The sequence below is a fragment of the Bufo bufo genome, chromosome 9, assembly GCF_905171765.1.
Source record: "Bufo bufo chromosome 9, aBufBuf1.1, whole genome shotgun sequence".
NCBI classification, from domain to species: Eukaryota; Metazoa; Chordata; class Amphibia; order Anura; family Bufonidae; genus Bufo; species Bufo bufo.
The window spans coordinates 207,175-232,726 of NC_053397.1; the positions used below are offsets into that span (position 1 = coordinate 207,175).

The following is a 25,552-nucleotide window of genomic DNA, read 5'->3' on the forward strand; positions in this document are numbered from 1 at the left end:
TCCCGAGGAGGAACGATTTGCGTCTTCACTTTCTTCAGTGTGGCAGAGTGTGCAAGAAAGTTTGAAGAGAATTGGTGGTAGATACAAACGTGCGGCTGATAGGAAGCGCTCTGAAGGTCCGGACCTTGGGGTGAATGACTTGGTGTGGTTGTCTACCAGAAATATCAAGTTGAAGGTTCCCTCGTGGAAATTAGGTCCGAGATTTATTGGTCCTTATAGGGTAATTAAGATCATTAACCCTGTGGCTTTTCGTCTGGAGCTACCTCAGACTCTAAGGATCCATAATGTCTTCCACAGATCTCTGCTTAAGAGATATGTAGAACCTCCTGAACCATTGCCACTACCGCCTCCACCGGTGGTTGTTGATGGCAGTCTTGAGTTTCAGGTAGAAAAGATTGTTGATTCACGATATGTTCGCCGCTCTCTTCAGTACCTGGTGCACTGGAAAGGTTATGGTTCCGAAGAGAGAATGTGGGTTCCAGCATCAGAGATAAAAGCGGACAGACTCATTTGGGCTTTTCATAGCTCCCATCCGGAGAGGCCTGGTCTTGAGGGTCCAGGGGCCCCTCGTAGAAAGGGGGGTACTGTCACGACTGTGACTGATCCAGACAGGTCTGGGAGGAGAAGGTCGCAGCGACTTGCTACTCGCGATAGCTTGTGAGTTTGCTCCGTGGTTCAGGGTATGTCATCTGTGTTTTGCCTTGTGAACCTTTTTGTCCTGACTGGGAGTTTGTAGGCATCCTTCTCAGGTGAGTCCTGTCTGCCACTCCCAGCTACTATATTAGTTTCACTTTCACTTGCAGTCATTGCCAGATATAGTCCTTACTTCTAGTTCTATTCTGACCATTGAAGGAGATCGTTTGATGGTGTTGCTGTGGAGCTCTTGTCCGGCATGGACTGTTGTGATTGGGATCGCCTTCTCTGCTCGTGACTGGATAAGTCTAACTCTGCTATAGTTTGTTTGTTGCTGTCTTCCCCTGCTGTTCTCCTAGACATGAGTGATGGCGACTAGTGCTCCCATCAGCCTTTCCCCACTCTAGGCTTGTTAGGGCGACTGAGGGTTTAGGCATCCAGCTCGCCGCACGGGTTCACACCCTGTCTAGGGTATCAGGGCAGACAGGTGCCAGCTTAGGGTTAGTCAGGGGTGGCCATTCTATCCCCATCCGTAGATAAGGGTCCCCCTTCCCCTCCGTCTGGTGCGACACGACTGCTGCTGGGATAGCAGTCGTGACAGAATACCACAGTCCAGGTGGTCCCACAGCTGCTGCGGATGTGTGGAGGAGGATCCACAGAGCAAATACAATAGTCCAGGTGGTCCCACAGCTGCTGCGAGGATGTGTGGAGGAGGATCCACAGAGCGAATACAATAGTCCATGTGGTCCCACAGCTGCTTGGAGGGTGCATGGGGGAGGATCCAGAGAGCGAATATGATCAGGTGGTCCCACAGCTGCTGGGAGGGCGTGTGGGGTAGGACCCACAGAGCAAGTACGACCGTCCAGGTGGTCCCACAGCTGTTGGGAGGGTGTGTGGGGGAGGATCCACAGAGCGAATACCACAGTCCAGGTGGTCCCACAGCTGCTGGGACTATGTGTGGAGGTGGATCCACAGAACGAATACCACAGTCCAGGTGGTCCCACAGCTGCTGCGAGGATGTGTGGAGGAGGATCCACAGAGCGAATACAACAGTCCAGGTGGTCCCACAGCTGCTGGGAGGATGTGTGGAGGAGGATCCACAGAGCGAATACAACAGTCCAGGTGGTCCCACAGCTGCTGCGAGGATGTGTGGAGGAGGATCCACAGAGCGAATACCACAGTCCAGGTGGTCCCACAGCTGCTGCGAGGATGTGTGGAGGAGGATCCACAGAGCGAATACCACAGTCCAGGTGGTCCCACAGCTGCTGCGAGGATGTGTGGAGGAGGATCCACAGAGCGAATACAATAGTCCAGGTGGTCCCACAGCTGCTGGGAGGATGTGTGGAGGAGGATCCACAGAGCGAATACCACAGTCCAGGTGGTCCCACAGCTGCTGCGAGGATGTGTGGAGGAGGATCCACAGAGCGAATACAACAGTCCAGGTGGTCCCACAGCTGCTGGGAGGATGTGTGGAGGAGGATCCACAGAGCGAATACAACAGTCCAGGTGGTCCCACAGCTGCTGGGAGGGTGTGTGGGGTAGGATCCACAGAGCGAATACCACAGACTTTGGTATTCGTTCTGTGGATCTTCTCCCACATACCCTCCCAGCAGCTTTGGGACCACCTGGACGGTCGTATTCGCTCTGTGGATCCTCCCCCACACACCCTCCCAGCAACTGTGGGAGGAAAAAGGTGGTCCCACAGCTGCTGCGAGGATGTGTGGAGGAGGATCCACAGAGCGAATACCACAGTCCAGGTGGTCCCACAGCTGCTGCGAGGATGTGTGGAGGAGGATCCACAGAGCGAATACAACAGTCCAGGTGGTCCCACAGCTGCTGGGAGGATGTGTGGAGGAGGATCCACAGAGCGAATACAACAGTCCAGGTGGTCCCACAGCTGCTGGGAGGGTGTGTGGAGGAGGATCCACAGAGCGAATACAACAGTCCAGGTGGTCCCACAGCTGCTGGGAGGATGTGTGGAGGAGGATCCACAGAGCGAATACAACAGTCCAGGTGGTCCCACAGCTGCTGGGAGGGTGTGTGGAGGAGGATCCACAGAGCGAATACAACAGTCCAGGTGGTCCCACAGCTGCTGGGAGGGTGTGTGGAGGAGGATCCACAGAGCGAATACCACAGTCCAGGTGGTCCCACAGCTGCTGGGAGGATGTGTGGAGGAGGATCCACAGAGCGAATACAACAGTCCAGGTGGTCCCACAGCTTCTGGGAGGATGTGTGGAGGAGGATCCACAGAGCGAATACAACAGTCCAGGTGGTCCCACAGCTGCTGGGAGGGTGTGTGGAGGAGGATCCACAGAGCGAATACAACAGTCCAGGTGGTCCCACAGCTGCTGGGAGGGTGTGTGGGGTAGGATCCACAGAGTGAATACCACAGACTTTGGTATTCGTTCTGTGGATCTTCTCCCACGTACCCTCCCAGCAGCTTTGGGACCACCTGGACGGTCGTATTCGCTCTGTGGATCCTCCCCCACACACCCTCCCAGCAACTGTGGGAGGAAAAAAAATAAAATAATGAAAATAGGCCTGGTCTTTAACCCTTTCGCTACCAGCCGCGTACATGTACGGTGCTGGAGCTATAGGCTAACATGGCGCCCACTTGCATGTGCAGCGGGCATCATGGCTGGCAAGTCTCTGCTGTTTCAAACAGAACAGACCTGCCGCTATATAATAATGCCGATCGCGTTAATGAAAAGGCTTTAGATACCGTGATCAAGTGGGATCACGGCATCGAAAGTGTCAAAAATCCAGAAGCTCACGCTTCCAGGCATCCTACCGGCATCCCCTGCGGCCAATGAGAATGTCGGTAATTGCTTTGAATGCTCACTGATGAGACCCAGGGCATTCTACAGAAAAACTACAGAATGTCCTGCAAAAAATGAGCCTGCACACAGCTCAGTAGATCTAACTATAAGTTATGGGGGTCAGAATATGGTGATGTAAAAAAAAATATTTTTTATTCTAAGTTTACACTTATTTTTACACTTTTTAGACACAAAAAAAACCTCTATACAAATGGGGGTATCGTTGTAATCGTACTGACACAGAGAATTAAGGACATGGGTTAAAACAAAACCCGTAAAACGGTAGAGGAAGTTTTTTTTTTTCCCAATTCCAGCCCATTTGGAATTTTGTTACCGCTTCCCACTACATTGTATGCCATAATTAATGGTGGCACTAGAACGTACAACTTGTCCCGCAAAAAATAAGCCCCTATACAGTTATGTGAATGGAAATATAAAAAAAGTTATGGTTCAAGGAAGATGGGTAAGAAAAATTTAAACGAAAAAAACCTCCAGTAGTGAAAGGGTTAAGGGGTTAATTTGGGGAAAACCACCTTAGTAATAGAAGTGCCCCAAAGACCCAATTTAAAGGTGGGAGAAACGTCCAAAAGGTCGACCATCACTGCAGCCTCCTCCAATGTGGGCCTCATGTCTGGAGGAAACCAGGCGCCGCTCATTACCTGCCCAATACCATCCCTGCAGTGAAGCATGGTGGTGGCAGCATCATGTCTGGAGGAAACCAGGCGCCGCTCATTACCTGCCCAATACCATCCCTACAGTGAAGCATGGTGCTGGCAGCATCATGTCTGGAGGAAACCAGGCGCCGCTTATCACCTGCCCAATACCATCCCTACAGTAAAGCATGGTGATGGCTGCATGATGCTGGGGGGACAGGGAGATTGTTCAGGGTGGAGGGGAAGCTGAATGGAGCAAAATACTGAGGTATTCTTAATGAAGACCTGATCCAGAGATCTTTACCTCAGACTGGGTTGAAGGTTCTGATCCAGAGCTCTGTGCCTCAGACTGGGCTGAAGGTTCACCTTCCTACAAGACAATGACCCTAAACCGACAGCCAGGACAACACAGTAGTGGCTGAGGACGACTCTGGGAATGTCCTTGAGGGGCCTAGCCAGAGCCCTGAACCCAATGGGCCATCACTGGAGAGGCCTGAAAATGGCTGTCCACCAATGGCCCTCATCCAACCTGACAGAGGTGGAGAGGATCTGCAGAGAAGAATGGATGATAATCCCCAAATCCAGGAGTAAACCTTGTGACATCATTCCCAAGAAGACTGGAGGCTGGAATCACTGCCAAACGATCTGAAGTCTTATGTCCCAAGTAAAGACATAAGGGATCAGCCTGAAGAAGCCGACCGAGCATCGGTGAAACCCGTAGCTAAACTAAGACCCGATCACTTTATTTTAGTATAAAACTAGACATAAACAAAGTGTGGTTAAATCTTAGCGCCCCGGTAGTACTGCCATTTTTCCCCCTAAACTTACCTATGTCCCGGGTAAAGGGGGCCGAAGGCTTATGTCCCGGGTAAAGGGGGCCGAAGGCTTATGTCCCGGGTAAAGGGGGCCGAAGGCTTATGTCCCGGGTAAAGGGGGCCGAAGGCTTATGTCCCGGGTAAAGGGGGCCGAAGGCTTATGTCCCGGGTAAAGGGGGCCGAAGGCTTATGTCCCGGGTAAAGGGGGCCGAAGGCTTATGTCCCGGGTAAAGGGGGCCGAAGGCTTATGTCCCGGGTAAAGGGGGCCGAAGGCTTATGTCCCGGGTAAAGGGGGCCGAAGGCTTATGTCCCGGGTAAAGGGGGCCGAAGGCTTATGTCCCGGGTAAAGGGGGCCGAAGGCTTATGTCCCGGGTAAAGGGGGCCGAAGGCTTATGTCCCGGGTAAAGGGGGCCGAAGGCTTATGTCCCGGGTAAAGGGGGCCGAAGGCTTATGTCCCGGGTAAAGGGGGCCGAAGGCTTATGTCCCGGGTAAAGGGGGCCGAAGGCTTATGTCCCGGGTAAAGGGGGCCGAAGGCTTATGTCCCGGGTAAAGGGGGCCGAAGGCTTATGTCCCGGGTAAAGGGGGCCGAAGGCTTATGTCCCGGGTAAAGGGGGCCGAAGGCTTATGTCCCGGGTAAAGGGGGCCGAAGGCTTATGTCCCGGGTAAAGGGGGCCGAAGGCTTATGTCCCGGGTAAAGGGGCCGAAGGCTTAGGTCCCGGGTAAAGGGGCCGAAGGCTTATGTGAATGCCAGTTTTTAGTTCTTTCCTTTTCAACAAGTTAGTAAAGACCTTCTGATGGGGGAACTTGTAGCACAAGGAGCAAACTGTAGGAAAGTGAGAGGGTGTGAGAACTTTCTGGATGCACTGTATGTACAGTATGATATAGACACTGCATGGGGGGGGGGCATTTTCACTTCTTTCCCTCGATCTGCATGGATTTCACTAATGACTGTTGCACGTTTTCTTGCAGGCGGATCAGCAGGTGGACATTATGAAGCGAACAGCTCATCTTGTTGGAAAGCGTCTGGCAAATTGTATGCAAAGTCCAGCAAGCTCAGACATGGAGAAGAAACTGGTGAGAGAACATGGGGGCTCTGTACGGGGTCTGCTGGAGGAGAAATAACACTTCTATACGTGATGCCTCATGGAGTCTTTGTCCTTGCAGAAGAAACTCGCCCTGATGTCTCTGTCTTTAGCTATGGCCGACTGTATGAAGGAAATAGACAGCGAGTCAAGTCTTAGGTGAGAGCACTCTGTTTGTGAGATGAGGGGGGGCTGGAGATGAGATGAGTGACAGCTTCTTGGGTTCCCCTTTAGGAGGACGCTGGAGATGGGCTGCTGTGTGGAGGGTTCTCTGGCCCAGGCTCTGGCCGAGTATGAAATGAACATGGAAAGAGATGTGCTGCAGCCACTGAGCAAGTTAAGTGAGGTAATGAGAACCTGACATGAGAATGTTCTATGGTTTATAATAGAATACTACGGCATGAAATTGTTCTATAATAGGATACCACGGCATGAAATTGTTCTATAATAGGATACCACGGCATGAAATTGTTCTATAATTGGATACTACGGCATGGGATTATGTTATAATAGAATACTACGGCATGAGATTATGGTATAATAGAATACTACAGCATGAAATTGTTCTATAATAGGATACTACGGCATGGGATTATGGTATAATAGAATACTACAGCATGAAATTGTTATATAATAGGATACTACGGCATGAAATTGTTCTATAATAGGGTACCACGGCATGAAATTGTTCTATAATAGGATACTACGGCATGGGATTATGGTATAATAGAATACTACGGCATGGGATTATGGTATAATAGAATACTACGGCATGAAATTATGGTATAATAGAATACTACAGCATGAAATTGTTCTATAATAGTATACTACAGCATGAAATTGTTCTATAATAGGATACTACGGCATGGGATTATGGTATAATAGAATACTATGGCATGAGATTATGGTACAGGGTGGGCCATTTATATGGATACACCTTAATAAAATGGGAATGGTTGGTGATATTAACTTCCTGTTTGTGGCACATTAGTATATGTGAGGGGGGAAACTTTTCAAGATGGGTGGTGACCATGGCACATCATCATGTAGCAATTTCGCATGTCCAGTGGCCTTGAGGTTTCCATTGATGAAGAATGGCCCCACTATCTTTGTACCCCATATACCACACCATACCATCAAACAGTCTTGGAGGGATCTATCCAATGTGGGTTAGTGTCAGACCAATAGCGGTGGTTTTGTTTGTTAACTTCACCATTCACATAAAAGTTTGCCTCATCACTGAACAAAATCTTCTGCGTAAACAGAGGGTCCTGTTCCAATTTTAGTTTTGCCCATTCTGCAAATTCAGTGCGCCGATCTGGGTCATCCTCGTGGAGATGCTGCAGTAGCTGGAGTTTGTAAGGGTGCCATTTGTGAGTAGCTAATATCCGCCGAAGGGATGTCCGACTAATGCCACTCTCCAGTGACATGCGGCGAGTGCTACGCTGTGGGCTCTTGCTGAATGAAGCTAGGACAGCCACTGATGTTTCTTCATTAGAGACAGATTTCATGCCTCCACATTTTGGCAAATCCAACACTGAACCAGTTTCACAAAACTTAGCAAGCAGTTTGCTAACTGTACCATGGGAGATGGGTGGTCTCGTAGGGTGTCTTGCATTGAAATCTGCTGCAATGACCCGGTTACTGCGTTCACCAGACATCAACACAATTTCTATCCGCTCCTCACGTGTTAACCTCGGCGACATGTCAATGGCTGTAAACAAAGAGAAACTTGTAAATAACTCATGAAAGAATAAAGTTACGTTAAAACCAAGCACACCATTGTTTTTCGTGTGAAATTCCCAATAAGTTTGATGTATCACATGACCCTCTTCCTATTGAAAAAACAAAAGTTGGATTCAAAATGGCCGACTTCAAAATGGCTGCCAAGGTCACCACCCATCTTGAAAAGTTTCCCCCCTCACATATACTAATGTGCCACAAACAGGAAGTTAATATCACCAACCATTCCCATTTTATTAAGGTGTATCCATATAAATCGCCCACCCTGTAGAATACTACGGCATGAAATTGTTCTATAATAGGATACTACGGCATGAAATTGTTCTATAATAGGATACTACGGCATGAGATTATGGTATAATAGAACACTACGGCATGAGATTATTAATATTATTATTAAAGCGCCATTCATTCCCTGGCGCTGTACATATAATAAGCGGTGCATATACATAATACAGACAATTGCACTAAGCATGAACAAGACAATTTACCAACTGATGCAGAAGGAGAGATGGCCCTGCCCGGGGGCTTACAATCTACATGGTATGGGAGAAGGACACAGTAGGTGCGGGTGAAGCAGGTCATGGTGGTATAGAGGCAGCAGGGTCACTGGTTGTAGGCTTGTCTGAAGAGGTGGGTTTTTAGGTTTCTTTTGAAGGATTCCACTGTAGGCAAATGTCTATGTTGGGGTAGCGAGTTCCAGAGTATGGGGGATGCATGGGAGAAATCTTGGAGGCGATTGTGGAAAGAGCTGATAAGAGGATAGGAGAGAAGGAGGTCTTGTGAGGATCGGAGATTTCGTGTGAGGATGTATCGGGAAAGTAGCTCAGAGATGTAGGGAGGGGACAGGTTGTGGACGCCTTGTATGTATTTGTTAGTATTTTGAACTGAATTCATTAGGCAATGGGGAGCCAGTGAAGGGATTGGCAGAGGGGAGAGGCAGAGGAGTAACAGGGTGAGAGGTGGATTAGTCGGGCAGCAGAGTTGAGGATAGATTTGAGGGGTGCGAGAGTGCTAGTGTCACGGATGGTGTTGCAGAAAACTGGAAGTTATAAATAAACATCTGACTGACTTGATCCCAAACTAAGGAACATATGGGTGAGCCCTATAAAAACCCTTAGAGCTCTCCCTGACTGCTCTGCCCATGCAAAGATCTTTATGATAGGACCATAACCCTCCCAATGAACGAGATACTGGAGAGAACCGCGGATAATGCGAGAATCCACAATCCTAGACACCTGAAATTCAAGATTACCATCAACAACAATCGGAGGAGGAGGCAAAGAGGAGGGTACAGTGGTTTGGACATACGCTTTTAATAGGGACCTGTGAAAAACATTATGGGTCTTCCAAGTCTGAGGAAGATCAAGACGGAAGGCAACGGGATTATTGACGGACAAGATCTTGTAAGGCCCAATAAACTTAGGACCCAACTTCCAGGAGGGAACCTTCAGTTTGATATTCTTTGTAGACAACCACACCAGATCACCCACATTCAGGTCCGGACCAGGCACACGTCTCTTATCCGCCACACGCTTATATCTCCCACTCATCCTCTTCAGATTACCCTAAATCTTTTGCCAAATAAATGACAAAGACAAGGAAAATCTCTCCTCATCAGGTAAACCAGAAGACCCCTCTCCAGAGAATGTCCCAAACTGCGGATGAAACCCATATGCACCAAAAAATGGAGGACTCCTGGCGACGGTTATTTAACTGCTTCCCGACCGCCTAACGCACGGATGCGTCCTGGCGGCGGTCGATTCATTCCTCCTGGACGCATCCGTGCGTCATCTCGCGAGACGCGAGATTTCGGTCTGAGCCGGCCCGCGCATGCGCATTGCGGGCCGGCAAAAGTTAAAGAACAATTTCATCACCAGCCTGCCAGCCAATGATCGTTGCTGGCAGGCTGGCGATTTTCAAAAAATCTAATCAGAAGCCATCTAACACCTTATATTTATAAATATAAGGTGTTAAATGGCCTCTCTGCTCCTCTGCTGTTCCTTTTCGTCGGTTGGTCCCAGCAGATGAGCACACATAACAGTGAGTAGCCACCAAACACTACACTTAGCCCCAGATCACCCCCCATCACCCCAATTAACCCCTTGATCGCCCCTGTCAATCACCTAGTGAAAGTGTAAACTGTCACTTTTTTTTCCCCACTGGTATTGACTGATAGTTTTAGGATAGTTTTAGGCCCCTTGGTTAGGTAGTTAGCGATCGTTTAGCGCCCAGCCCACCGCACCGCAGTCACTTATTCGCTGATTAGCGTATCGCTAATCAGCTTTTGTACTTTTATAGTATCTGTAAGTGATCAAAACTGATCACAGTCAGATATATAATAGTATTAGTGTCACCTTAGTTCGCCCTCCACCCAAAACGCAGTGTTTGCCCGATCAGGCCTGATCGGTCGCCCACACGTGCGTTCACCCACGCCCGCCCCGCCGCAGTGCCAAAATTTTTTATTTTTTTTTATCACTGCACAATCACTTTACAAGCGCTGCGGCGATAAAAAAAATCTGTTTTGATATTTTTTATCAATCGCAGCGGCCTCCGGTACTTCACTAGCCTCCCATTTGTAAGACAGGCTTGCTTTTTTTCTTGGGTAGTCTCAGGGAATACCCCTAAATTTAGCAGTCCAAATGTCAAACAGGGGGTATTCTTCTGAAGAGGCCTACAGGATTCTGATCCAGTCGGATGAGGAATAGGAACCCTCATCTGACGAATCTAGCGGGTCAGAATATGAACCTGTAGAAAGCAGTGTCAGTCTGACCCAAAGTTCGGACGAGGAGGTTGAGGTCCCTGATACCACCACGCGTACCTGTCCCCGTGTCGCTAGACCACAGGTTGCGCAGGGTCCGCTTCAAGGGCAGCAGAGTGGGGCTGTCGCTGCCGGATTACGTGGTGAGGCATACACCAGCAGCGCAGCCCATCCTGGACCCAGTACCAGCACTGCCGTACAACATGGTGACGTGGCGAGCACCAGAAGGGCAGTTGAAGCTGGTACGGTGGCACGTGCAATAGTTACCCCGTCGCAGCCACCGCACAGACAGGCCCGTAGAGCCCCTAGAGTCCCTGAGGTGCTGGCAAACCCTGATTGGCAGTCCCCAACTTCAGCCGCACCTGTAGTTCCCCCTTTCACCGCCCAGTCTGGAGTTCGGGTTGAGACAGCTCAGATCGTTTCGGCACTGGGATTTTTTGAGCTGTTCTTGACTGCGGAGCTCTTGGACTTAGTCGTGGCAGAAACAAATCGGTATGCCACTCAATTTATAGCTGCCAACCCGGGAAGCTTTTATGCCCAGCCTTTCCGGTGGAAACCAGTCCAAGTTTCCGACATTAACATTTTTCTGGGCCTTCTCCTCAACATGGGTCTAACCAAAAAGCATGAATTGCGGTCATATTGGTCCACGAACCCAATTCATCACATGCCCATGTTCTCTGCTGCTATGTCCAGGACACGATTTGAGACCATCCTGCGTTTCCGGCACTTTAGCGACAACAGCACCTCCCGTCCCAGAGGCCACCCAGCTTTTGACCGACTCCACAAAATTCGCCCCTCATAGACCACTTCAACAACAAATTTGCAGATTTGTATACCCGTGAGCAAAACATCTGCGTAGACGAGTCCCTTATACATTTTACCGGGCACCTTGGCTTCAAACAATACATCCCAAGCAAGCGCGCCCGGTATGGGGTCAAATTGTATAAGCTCTGTGAAAGGGCCACAGGCTATACCCACAAATTTCGGATCTATGAGGGTAAAGATCAGACCCTGGAGCCGGTCGGTTGCCCTGACTACCTGGGGAGCAGTGGGAAGACAGTCTGGGACTTGGTGTCACCCTTATTTGGCAAGGGGTACCATCTTTATGTGGACAATTTTTACACAAGTGTGCCCCTCTTCAGGCATTTGTTCCTAGAACAGATTGGCTGCTGTGGCACCGTGCGACCTAGTCGTCGGGGCTTCCCCCAACGGCTCGTTACCACCCGTCTTGCAAGGGGGGAGAGGGCTGCCTTGTGTAACGAAGAACTGCTCGCGGTGAAATGGAGAGACAAGCGTGACGTTTACATGCTCTCCTCCATTCACGCAGACACGACAATACAAATAGAACCGGCAACCAGTGTCATTGAAAAGCCCCTCTCAGTCCACGACTATAATGCGCTCATGGGAGGGGTGGACTTCAATGACCAGATGTTGGCTCCTTATTTAGTTTCCCGACGCACCAGACGCTGGTATAAGAAGGTGTCTGTATATTTGATTCAATTGGCTGTATATAATAGTTTTGTTCTCTACAGTAAGGCTGGGAGAACAGGATCCTTCCTTAAATTTCAGGAAGAGATCATCGAGAACCTCCTGTATCCAGGAGGTTCCGTGGCCCCATCCACCAGTGTAGTGAGCCGTCTACACGAGCGACATTTCCCCAGTGTCGTTCCTGGTACCTCAACCCAACCGTCACCCCAAAAAAGATGTCGTGTCTGTAGCAGGAGTGGAATAAGGCGTGACACCCGCTATTTCTGTCCTGACTGTCCTGACCACCCTGCCCTATGCTTTGGAGAGTGTTTCCGGAAGTACCACACACAGGTACACTATTAGTATAGGGATTGCATCTCACAGGACAGGCACACAGGGCTATTAGGGCCCTTTCACTCACAGCTGCTGCAAACCTCTCCTTTCACCTGGGACAAAGTGCATAATGTACTTCGCCACATCTTTGGGCGATTTGCGCTTTGCACATTGTCCCATGGGGAAGGAGAGGTTTGTCCTATAAAGGTAAAAAAACAAACAAAAAAAAAACACCGGTGAGCAAAAAAGTTAACATTCTGTTCAAAAAATTAAATAAAGTTTATATGTTCCATTCAAATTTTATTATAAAGTTAATAAATTTATTGCATTGCAGCCTGGTTTTTTCTTTTGTTTTTTTTACCTTCCAGGTGGACCAACCGATCGACTAGCTGCAGCACTGATGTGCATTCTGACAGAAGCATTGCGCTGCTGTCAGATTACACAAAAGTCGGTGTATGCGGCGCTGCAAGACGAGATTTCTCCTCTGCAGTAAAAGATACGTTTGCCGAGGCTGAGGAGGTGGCGGTGTTCATATACTTTGGCAAACACTTTGTATATAAAAAAAATATATATAAATCCCGGCAATGATTTATTCATCCACATCAATTGATGTGAATGGAGAAATCGGGTTTGTCAGGGCATACGGGCTGAGTGGGTTTGGATGTTGGGCGGAGCTCCTATGTCCTGGCAGACGCCTTTCCCCTCCTTTTTTTTTTTGGCAGAGATTTTTTCATCCACATTGATCGATGCGAATGAAGAAATCTGTGCCGTTCATTTTTTCTTTCAGCCCAGAGGCTGAATGGAAAAAAAAAAATCTCATTACCCGTATGCTCAATATAAGGAGAATAGCAGAAACTCCTAATGCTGGCCATACATGTAATGATTGCCGCGACCCTCAAATGCCAGGGCAGTACAAACACCCCACAAATGACCCCATTTTGGAAAGAAGACACCCCAAGGTATTCGCTGAGGGGCATATTGAGTCCATGAAAGATTGAAATTTTTGTCCCAAGTTAGCGGAAAGGGAGACTTTGTGAGAAAAAACAAAAAAAAAAATCAATTTCCGCTAACTTGTGCCAAAAAAAATAAAAAATTCAAGAAGAAGTCTGGGATCCAAATGTCTAAAAATGCCCAAAGGAATTTGGGCCCCTTTCCGCATCTAGGCTGCAAAAAGTGTCACACGTGGTATGGCCATACTCAGGAGAAGTTGGGGAATGTGTTTTGGGGTGTCATTTTGCATATACCCATGCTGGGTGAGATAAATATCTTGGTCAAATGCCAAATTTGTATAAAAAAATGGGAAAAGTTGTCTTTTGCCGAGATATTTATATAACCGGAAGCGAGATCTTAGGCTCGGAACAAACTCCATGAACGCAAGCAGAACCGGTCACCTGAAACTGAGACACAGTTTTACAGAGATCTGCTACCTCCAGTGAAAGACCCTGCATGCGGTCAATCAAGGCTGAAACCGGATCCATGCTTAAGACGGTTTTGGCAGTTTATAATATCACGGATGGTGTTGCAGAAAACTGGAAGTTATAAATAAACATCCGACTGACTTGATCCCAAACTAAGAAACATATGGGTGAGCCCTATAAAACCCCTAGAGCTCTCCCTGACTGCTCTGCCCATGCAAAGATCTTTATGATAGAAAATTGCATGCCCTCGTGCCTAGAATGTGTGACACCTGAAAATCCTATAATAGTGAGGGGACACGACCACCGGCTCCCTGCACTTAATACGGAGGGAGTCAGGGTCACCTAGAATCAAGCCAGCATGGAAACACAAATAAAGGAAAAGACTTATCTGAGGAGCCAGCAGTTGCAGGCATCTAGCAGTGAACACAATCCAGGAAGTAGTATAAACCGCAAAGTGAGGCAGTATGGGAGGGAATAAAAAGGGATGCAATCAGTGCAAATAAATGACAGCTGGGAGAAGGAAAAGAGACGACAAAGTGAAACCAAAACAAAGAACATCATGCAAGAGGTACAAAAGAACGTCTGCCAGAGCTTCTCAGAGAGCTGGCGGTGACAGCTAGATGGAAGGCCACAGAGGAAAATGTTGCAGTAGTCTTGGCAGGAGATGATGAGGGCATGTACAATTAGTTTCGAAGACTCAAAGTTGAGGAAAGTGCAGATGCGGGAAATGTTTTTGAGTTGGAGGCGGCAGGTGGTGGAAAGGGCTTGGATGTGTGGTCGGAAGGAGAGGGCAGAATCCAAGGACACTCCAAGGCAGCGGACTTGGTTGATCGGGGAGAGTGCGGAGCCATTGATTGTGATAGATAAGTCTGTTGGGGGGGTGGGGGTTGAGCATGATGGGGGATAGATGATGAATTCTGTTTTGTCCATGTTAAGTTTTAGAAAGTGAGAGGAGAAGAAGGAGGATATAGAAGATAGGCATTGTGGGATTCTGGATAGTAAGGTGGTGATTTCTGGACCAGAGAGGTAGATTTGTGTGTCGTCAGCATAAAAGTGATACTGAAAGTCATGGGACTCTGAGATGTCCCAGGCCAATAAAGTGTACATAGAGAAGAGCAGGGGTCCTAGGACAGAGCCTTGCAGGACACCAACAGAGAGGGAATAAGATGAGGAGGTGGTGTGAGAGTGGGAGACGCAAAAGGTCCGTGCTGTGAGGTATGATGTGATCCAGGAGTGGGCCAGGTCAGTGATTCCAAGAGATAAGAGAGTTTGTAACAGAAGGGAGTGGTCGACAGTGTCAAAGGCAGAGGACAGGTCAAGGAGAAGGAGGACAGAGTTATGTTTTCTGGTTTTGGCTGTTAGTATGTCATTGATGACTTTTGTAAGGACAGTCTTAGTTGAGTGGTGGGGTTGGAAGCCAGATTGTAGGCGGTCAAAGAGGGAGCAGGGGGAGAGATGAGAGGACAGTTCAAAATGGACATGTTGCTCAAGTAGCTTTGAGGCATACGGAAGAAGTGATATGGGTCAATAACTGGACAAAAAAGATTCAAGTTAAGGCTTTTTGAGGATGTGTGTAATGGTAGCATGTTTAAAAGCAGAGGGGAAGACACCAGAGGTTAGTGATAGGTTGAAGAGATGAGTTAGGGCTAGGATAAACACTGTGGTGAGGTTAGGGATGAGGTGGGATGGGATTGGGTCAAGTGCACAGGTGGTAAGATGTGATCTGGAGAGTTTTTCTTCTGTAAGCGGGTTTTGAGAGAAGAGGACCAAGATTTTGTGTAGAGGGTTTGTGGGGACTGTGCACTGAAGCTTTCTCTAATGTTGACTATCTTTTGTTTGAAATATGTGGCAAAGTCTTTAGCTGAGATGAGAGGAGATGGTGGGGGCACTGGGGGACGGAGAAGGGAGTTAAAAGTGTTAAGAAGTTGTTTAGGGCTGTGGGACAGGGAAGATATGAATGATGAGAAGTCGCCTGTTTTGCATCAGCGAGTGAGGATTTGAATATGAGGAGGGATTGCTTGTATGTGGTGAAGTGATTCTTAGAGTGGGATTTCTTCCATCGCCGCTCATCAGCCCTGGAAGCTTGTCTGAGATTTTTTTTCAGGTTGGTGTACCAGGGTTGTCTGTTGATTTTTTGGGTTTTGTTGTGTGTGAGTGGGGCAACTGAGTCCAGAGCTGTACTTATTGTGGTGTTATATAGGGTGGTGGCAGCGTGTGGGTCTTGGAGGGAACAAATGGCAGAGAGTGGGAGAAGAGAGTCAGAAAGCAAGCGAAAGTCGAGATATTTAAAGAGGACCTTTCACCGATTATTGCACTATGAACTAAGTATACAGATATGTAGAGCGGCGTCCAGGGATCTCACGGCACTTACTATTATCCCCGGGCGCCGCTCCGTTCTCCTGCTATGTCCTCCGGTATCTCCGTTCACAAAGTTATGGTAGGCGGAGTCTGCCCTTGTTCTTCTGTAGTGCTGGCTTATCGCATTGCAGAGCTCACAGCCTGGGAGAAAATAACCTCCCAGGCTGAGTTCTGCACTGCGATTGGCCAGCGCTAGAGCAGAACAAGGGCAGACTCCGCCTACCATAACTTAGGGACTGAAATCTCCGCCTACTATAACTTAGTGAGCAGAGATACCGGAGGGCATAACGGGAGAACGGAGCGGCGCCCAGGGATAATATTAAGTGCAGTGAGATCCCCGGGCGCCGCTCTACATGTCTGTATACTTAGTTCATAGTGTAATAATCGGTGAAAGGTCCTCTTTAAGGTTCCTGCAGGGATGTGCTAGTGTGTGGACCGGGGGAGCAGCAGTAGAGACCAATGACGAGAAGGTGAGTAGGTTGTGGTCAGATAGGGAGCAGAGGTGGGTAAAAATAAGATCCAGAGTGTGACCATCTCTGTGGGTGGGAGCTGAAGACCACTGCTCCAGGCTCCAGTGGGTGAAGCTCTCCTAAAACCAGAGAGCAGGAACAGCTTTTACAAGAGCTACTAGTAAAGCCAGGGGAGTATAGCAAATCTTCAGCGTATAGCAATCCCCCAGTGTTGATCAGTTACCCAAACACCAGCCTCAACATGATGGATAAAACAGGCACACTTTATTGAGGGCTACCCGCCCGTATTCATGCAGGTCCCCATCTGGTGGACACGCCCCTAGGGGACAAGAAGGAAGACTGTGACACAGGACAGATATGCAGCAATTCAGGATACACAGACACAATACATCCCCACAATGCATCATGGTTTCCTCCTTTCTGCCCTAGAGACACCCTAGGAGTAATTCAATTATCTCTCAAGACAAGGGAAATTACCAATACACATGTGGGGACAACAGGACAGAAATCACCATTTAAACATGCAATGTCACAACCCTTACAGTAAACACAGACATTTAACATATACCCAGATAGCTCAAGTCTGAGTGCATATTATTAGGTGAATGGCACTCAGACTACACGAACACAATAAAATTAGCTATCTGGGTACCCTCACATAACATAACATACAATTCCAAAGACAGATTTAAGCTGTGCGGCCGGTCTGTCTTCTCCTTTAAAAAGTTAGTATGGGCCATAATCCTGAGGCAAGAGGCTGGTAGCCAGGCCCCTCCGAAACCCAGTGGCGAGGTTGGTTTCGCCACACATCTCCCCCTCCCAGGAAAGACTAACCAGATACCTGACCTCATGCCGGTCGGTATCTGAGTTAGTCTGGCAGTCCACCCACAACCCAATACTGGACCTGTTGAATTTTGGGGCCTAGCTCTGTTCTGTATGTCCCCAGCTGTTGAGGGGGCATCTGCTACTCCTTGCTTCCTTGTTGCTCTCTAGCTTGGAGCTGTAGGTACTTGGTGGGCAGAGGCCGACTGCGCTCTGCCCCGATGCCAGCTCTTCCGCTGGGGTAGCCTGTGGGAAGTCCGACTCTGGAGAAGAGGATAGGGGAGGGCAGAGGCCGACTGCGCTCTGCCCAGATGCCAGTGCTTCCGCTGGGGTAGCCTGTGGAAAGTCAGCCTCTGGAGAAGAGGATAGAGGAGGGCAGAGGCCAACTGCGCTCTGCCCAGATGCCAGCTCTTCCGCTGGGGTAGCCTGTGGGATGTCCGGCTCTGGAGAAGAGGATAGGGGAGGGCAGAGGCTGACTGCGCTCTGCCCAGATGCCAGCTCTTCTGCTGGGGTAGCCTGTGGGGAGTCAGGCTCTGGATAAGAGGATAGGGGAGGCCAGAGGCCGACTGCGCTCTGCCCAGATGCCAGCTCTTCCGCTGGGATGTGGTCAGGGAATCCTATCCCCAGGACCTTGTTGCAGATCGGCTGTGGAGAGGAGGAATCGCTTACCTCCTCCTCCTGGCATTCCTGCAGGGTTGGTGGGGGATCTGAACCGGCCGTCCAGCATCCCGGTAGGCCTGGTGCAGAGACCGCGGTCCCATCTGCACCATCGGAGTTAGGGGTGCTGTCCCCCTGTGGTTGGGGAGAGAGATCGGTTGTCTCTTCTCTCTTTACAACACACTGCTGCTGGGGAGTCAGACCAACTGTCTCAACTCCCTGAAACTCTGGCTGCCGTTTGGGATCTGGGCCGACTGTCCAGCATCTCTGTAGGGCCGGTGGAGAGACCTCGGTCCCATCTCCACCTGCCATCGAGAGGTCTTCCCAGAACCAGTCAATGAAGTTCCCTACTTTGGGAGTTGGTAGGGAAGCAGGGGGTATCGCCGGCAAGTCTTCCCAGTTGTAGGAGGGCAGATCTGGCTCTGCTTGTCAAGTAGGTTGGGGATGAATGGAGCTGAGCAGGTGTTGGTAGGTCTGCTCCAGTTCCCACTCCCTTGTTACCAGGTGGGTCATGTCTTTGCTCACCTCCCTTCCGTCAGCATAAACATGCATGCCCATCCGGTAGTCGTAGATGTCCCAAAACCTAGACTCCTCCGTGCTGCCAAGATCAATGTCCTCCTCCAAGGCATCCCATAGTAACCCAGGTCCATCATAACCCTCACCCTCGGGTCTGTCGTGCTCAGCCATCCAGGGGGAATGTTGAATGACATGCCACCTTAGGGCCTGGTAAGCGTCCTCTAGCCAAAGCTCTTTACATACCAGGTTCTGGAGCTCTGTTACCCAGTCATCCAGGGGCTGCTCTCCCAAGAGACCCATCCGCATCGCCACATGCTTCTGTAGCTGCTGCTCATAACTGGGGAGACTCTCACCTCGCCGCCGCTGGGGATTTTCCAGGGCATCATACCAGACTTCCTTTCTGTCTGCATCCCTGTAGTCTGCGGCTGCCTCCTCCTCCTCGTCATAGAACGCTGTCCGAAGACTAGCCAATTCCATCCTGCTGTAGCCAGGGGCGCTGTACGGATACTAGCGTTGCCCTCAATTTAGTAAATCCACGAACGGTGTCTCCGAGCTGCTTCTCCTCTCACTAGGACGCCATCCCACTGCTTGCCACCAAATGTAAAGGATCTCCTAGCACCCCGACGGGTACCTCCGTCGATAGATGCTCCTAGTGCTTCCCGAGGACTCCAAGCACTCCACTTGACACCGTAAGCACTGCAGACACCACGAACCGCCGAAGCTTGGTTGAGGTCTCACCGTCTCCTACCCACCCTGGACCTATGACAAGGCTCCAGGCTCCAGTGGGTGAACCTCTCCTAAAACCAGAGAGCAGGAACAGCTCTTACAAGAGCTAGTAGTAAAGCCAGGGGAGTATAGCAAATCTTCAGCGTATAGCAATACCCCAGTGTTGATCAGTTACCCAAACACCAGCCTCAACATGATGAAGGATAAAATGGGCACACTTTATTGAGGGCTACCCGCCCGTATTTATGCAGGTCCCCATCTGGTGGACATGCCCCTAGGGGACCAGAAGGAAGACTGTGACACAGGACAGATATGCAGCAATTCAGGATACACAGACACAATACATCCCCACAATGCATCATGGTTTCCTCCTCTCTGCCCTGGAGACACCCGAGGAGCAATTCAATTATCTCTCAAGACAAAGGGAAATCGCCAATACACATGTGGGGACAACAGGACAGAAATCACCATTTAAACATACAATGTCACAACTCTTTCAGTAAACACAGACATTTAACATTTTCCCAGATAGCTCAAGTCTGAGTGCATACTATTAGGTGAATGGCACTCAGACTACACGAACACAATAAAATTAGCTATCTGGGTACCCTCACATAACATAACATACAATTCCAAAGACAGATTTAAGCTGTGCGGCCGGTCTGTCTTCTCCTTTAAAGTTAGTATGGGACATAATCCTGAGGCAAGAGGCTGGTAGCCATGCCCCTCCGAAACCCAGTGGCGAGGTTGGTTTCGCCACAGTGTCCTTAAGTATTTTTCTATAGTCGATCTGCAATGTCGTCTGAGCAGATTCTTACTCTTTTGAGTATGGAAGCAATCAGCAGTATGCCTGGAAGCAATATCACCCAAATTTGTTATACAATACATGGGTCATCACACCTGCATTTTGGCCAAGAGTTGTGACCGTAATGTGGACAAGAAGCCTTTATACAATTGTCTGGATGAGGCCATTTTCGGCACTACATTCTGCCCTCCATTACATGCTGCACTGAATCCCATTTACCTCTAAAGCTTCATATTTCCCCTCCAGGAAGAACTGCCCACAATTGTAAAACACAGGAAACAGCTACAAAAACTCCTGACGGACTGGAACAATGCAAGAACAAGGTAAGTACAAGATGAAAACTATGTATATAGTATATTCAGATGACCTCTATGTATAGAGTGTTATATACAGGAGAGTACAGGTGACCTCTATGTATACATTGCTATATACAGGTAAATACAGGTGACCTCTATATATACAGTGTTATATACAGGAGCGTACAGATGACCTCTATATATACAATGTTATATACAGGTAAATACAGGTGACCTCTATATACAGTGTTATATAAAGGAGAGTACAGGTGACCTATATACAGAGTTATATACAGGAAAGTACAGGTGACCTCTATATATACAATGTTATATACAGGTAAATACAGGTGACCTCTATATACAGTGTTATATACAGGAGAGTACAGGTGACCTCTATATATACAATGTTATATACAGGTAAATACAGGTGACCTCTATATACAGTGTTATATACAGGAGAGTACAGGTGACCTCTATATACAGAGTTATATACAGGAGAGTACAGGTGACCTCTATATACAGAGTTATATACAGGAAAGTACAGGTGACCTCTATATATACATTGTTATATACAGGAGAGTGCAGGTGACCTCTATATACAGTGTTAATGTACAGGTGACCTCTATGTACAGTGTTATATACAGGATAGTACAGGTGACCTCTATATATACATTGTTATATACAGGAGAGTGCAGGTGACCTCTATATACAGTGTTATATACAGGAGAGTTTAGGTGGTCTCTATAAATACAATGTTATATACAGGTAAATACAGGTGACCTCTATATATTCTGTGTTATATACAGGAATGTACAGTTGACCTCTATATACAGTGTTATGTACAGGTGACCTCTATATATACAGTGTTATATACAGGAAAGTACAGGTGATCTCTATATATGCTGTGTTATATACAGGTGAGTACAGGTGACCTCTATATATGCAGTGTTATATACAGGAGAGTACAGGTGACCTCTATATACAGTGTTATATGCAGGAGAGTACAGGTGACCTCTATATATACAATGTTATGTACAGGTAAATACAGTTGACCTCTATATACAGTGTTATGTACAGGTGACCTCTATATATACAGTGTTATATGCAGGAGAGTACAGGTGACCTCTATATATACAATGTTATGTACAGGTAAATACAGGTGACCTCTATATATACAGTGTTATATACAGGTGAGTACAGGTGACCTCTATATATGCAGTGTTATATACAGGAGAGTACAGGTGATCTCTATATATACACTGTGTTATATACAGGAGAGTACAGCTGATCTCTATATATACAGTGTTATGTACAGGTGACCTCTATATTCAGTGTTATATACAGGTAAGTTCAGGTGATCTTCATGTATACAGTGTTATATACAGAATAGTACAGATGACCTCTATACAGTGTTATATACGAGAGAGTACAGATGACCTCTATATACAGTGTTATATACAGGATAGTACAGATGACCTCTATATATACATTGTTATATGCAGGATAGTACAGGTGACCTATATATATACATTGTTATATACAGGTAAATACAGATGACCTCTATATATATTCTGTGTTATATACAGGAAAGTACAGTTGACCTCTATATACAGTGTTATGTACAGGTGACCTCTATATATACAGTGTTATATACAGGATAGTACAGGTGACCTCTATATATACAATGTTATATACAGGTGACCTCTATATATACAATGTTATATACAGGAGAGTACAGGTGATCTCTATATATACAGTGTTATATACAGGAGAGCACAGGTGACCTCTATATACAGTATTATATACAGGTAAGTTCAGGTGATCTTTGTATACAGTGTTATATATAGTAGAGTACAGGTGATATCTATATACAATATTATATACAGGAGAGTACAGGTGTGTTTTAGATAGTGTTATAGTCAGGTGAGTGCAAGTGATATCTATATGTACAGTGTATCAGTGTTATATTCAGGTGAGTGCAGGTGATATCTATATGTACAGTGTATCAGTGTTATAGACAGGTGAGTGCAGGTGATATCTATATGTACAGTGTATCAGTATTATAGACAGATGAGTGCAGGTGATATCTGTATGTACAGTGTATCAGTGTTATAGACAGGTGAGTGCAGGTGATATCTATATGTACAGTGTATCAGTATTATAGACAGGTGAGTGCAGGTGATATCTATATGTACAGTGTATCTGTTATATTCAGGTGAGTGCAGGTGATATCTATATGTACAGTGTATCAGTGTTATAGACAGGTGAGTGCAGGTGATATCTGTATGTACAGTGTATCAGTGTTATAGTCAGGTGAGTGCAGGTGATATCTATATGTACAGTGTATCAGTGTTATAGACAGGTGAATGCAGGTGATATCTATATGTACAGTATATCAGTGTTATATTCAAGTGAGTGCAGGTGATATCTATATGTACAGTGTATCAGTGTTATAGACAGGTGAATACAGGTGATATCTATATGTACAGTGTATCAGTATTATAGACAGGTGAATGCAGGTGATATCTATATGTACAGTGTATCAGTGTTATAGACAGGTGAGTGCAGGTGATATCTATATGTACAGTGTATCAGTGTTATAGACAGATGAGTGCAGGTGATGTCTATATGTACAGTGTATCAGTGTTATAGACAGGTGAATACAGGTGATATCTATATGTACAGTGTATCAGTATTATAGACAGGTGAATGCAGGTGATATCTATATGTACAGTGTATCAGTGTTATAGACAGATGAATGCAGGTGATATCTATATGTACAGTGTATCAGTGTTATAGACAGGTGAGTGCAGGTGATATCTATATGTACAGTGTATCAGTGTTATAGACAGGTGAGTGCAGGTGATATCTATATGTACAGTGTATCAGTGTTATAGACAGGTGAGTACAGGTGATATCTATATGTACAGTGTATCAGTGTTATAGACAGGTGAGTACAGGTGATATCTATATGTACAGTGTATCAGTGTTATAGACAGGTTAGTGCAGGTGATATCTATATGTACAGTGTATCAGTATTATAGACAGGTGAGTGCAGGTGATATCTATATGTACAGTGTATCAGTGTTATAGACAGGTGAGTACAGGTGATATCTATATGTACAGTGTATCAGTGTTATAGACAGGTGAGTGCAGGTGATATCTATATGTACAGTGTATCAGTATTATAGACAGGTGAGTGCAGGTGATATCTATATGTACAGTGTATTAGTGTTATAGACAGGTGAGTGCAGGTGATATCTGTATGTACAGTGTATCAGTGTTATAGACAGGTGAGTGCAGGTGATATCTATATGTACAGTGTATCAGTATTATAGACAGGTGAGTGCAGGTGATATCTATATGTACAGTGTATTAGTGTTATAGACAGGTGAGTGCAGGTGATATCTGTATGTACAGTGTATCAGTGTTATAGACAGGTGAGTGCAGGTGATATCTATATGTACAGTGTATCAGTGTTATAGACAGGTGAGTGCAGGTGATATCTATATGTACAGTGTATCAGTGTTATAGACAGGTGAGTGCAGGTGATATCTATATGTACAGTGTATCAGTATTATAGACAGGTGAGTGCAGGTGATATCTATATGTACAGTGTATCAGTGTTATAGACAGGTGAGTACAGGTGATATCTATATGTACAGTGTATCAGTGTTATAGACAGGTGAGTGCAGGTGATATCTATATGTACAGTGTATCAGTATTATAGACAGGTGAGTGCAGGTGATATCTATATGTACAGTGTATTAGTGTTATAGACAGGTGAGTGCAGGTGATATCTGTATGTACAGTGTATCAGTGTTATAGACAGGTGAGTGCAGGTGATATCTATATGTACAGTGTATCAGTATTATAGACAGGTGAGTGCAGGTGATATCTATATGTACAGTGTATTAGTGTTATAGACAGGTGAGTGCAGGTGATATCTGTATGTACAGTGTATCAGTGTTATAGACAGGTGAGTGCAGGTGATATCTATATGTACAGTGTATCAGTGTTATAGACAGGTGAGTGCAGGTGATATATATATGTACAGTGTATCAGTGTTATAGACAGGTGAGTGCAGGTGATATCTATATGTACAGTGTATCAGTATTATAGACAGGTGAGTGCAGGTGATATCTATATGTACAGTGTATCAGTGTTATATTCAGGTGAGTACAGGTGATATCTATATGTACAGTGTATCAGTGGTATAGACAGGTGATGTGTATGTACAATGTATTACTGTTATAGACAGGTGAGTGCAGGTTGTCGGGGGGTAATAATTCAATTAAGAATTATTAATTATGGTCATAAAAATAATTAACCATAAAAAAATAAAATTTATAAAATTTGTCATAAATTCTTAAAATCATGACCTGGTGACTTGTAGACAACCTAATTGATACAATTCACATCTGAGTCCGACTATTTCCTCAGATAAATAAGTTCTTTTTGACGTGAGATGACGTTAATGATGAAATGTAGTTCTGCATTATACAATAATACACAGGTATTATAAAAATATGCAGATTTATTGGTTACAAGGTTATAAACATATATAAGTAAATAAACACAAAGATACATGCAAATGAATATATATAGCATTAATATAAAGCATTAGAAGCCTAACAATACATGTGAGTGGAAATAACTTGTCACATTATAACCGAGCTATTATTAGGTTAGGATATCAAAATAGGAACATAAGTTATATACATCACTTCCGTTCAGAGAAAACCTCATGATATCAGGATGGGCATGTCTAATCCTAGACATCATTATAGAATGCTAAATACATTCTGCCCCCCCTAACCAACTACACATCACATGACTTCAAGATGGGCAAATCCATCCAAGGATATAACTTAGAAGAGATAACTGTATCCTTCCGCCCCATCCTGGACTATTTTCACATATATAACATTGGTAAGACTATTAAGACAAATAACAGGGATCTAGGATCTTAAATGGGAAGGACTTGACGTCTTTCCTGTGGGAATCCATCACTTAGCTTGGCGAAGAATGTTCTATCAATATATATATATATATATATATATATATATATATATATATATAAAAGCAATCATTTTATGCTTTGCTAGATTATGAGTCTTGATTCTTCTGCAGGTAGAATGAAGCCTCACAATATCCTAATACTACATCTCAATATGG

At 46.4% G+C, this 25,552-nt stretch overlaps 1 protein-coding gene across 1 annotated transcript in view; it reads left to right on the forward strand.

Annotated features, from left to right (window-relative positions):
* The window catches only part of SH3BP1 (SH3 domain binding protein 1), a 257,113-nt gene that overhangs the window by 39,998 nt on the left and 191,563 nt on the right, over positions 1-25,552 (forward strand). Inside the window, exons 3-6 of the mRNA XM_040407161.1 lie at positions 5,890-5,994; positions 6,085-6,161; positions 6,237-6,348; positions 20,325-20,401. Of these exons, the coding sequence (XP_040263095.1) occupies positions 5,890-5,994; positions 6,085-6,161; positions 6,237-6,348; positions 20,325-20,401 (371 nt within the window). The remainder of the gene's footprint in view (positions 1-5,889; positions 5,995-6,084; positions 6,162-6,236; positions 6,349-20,324; positions 20,402-25,552) is intronic.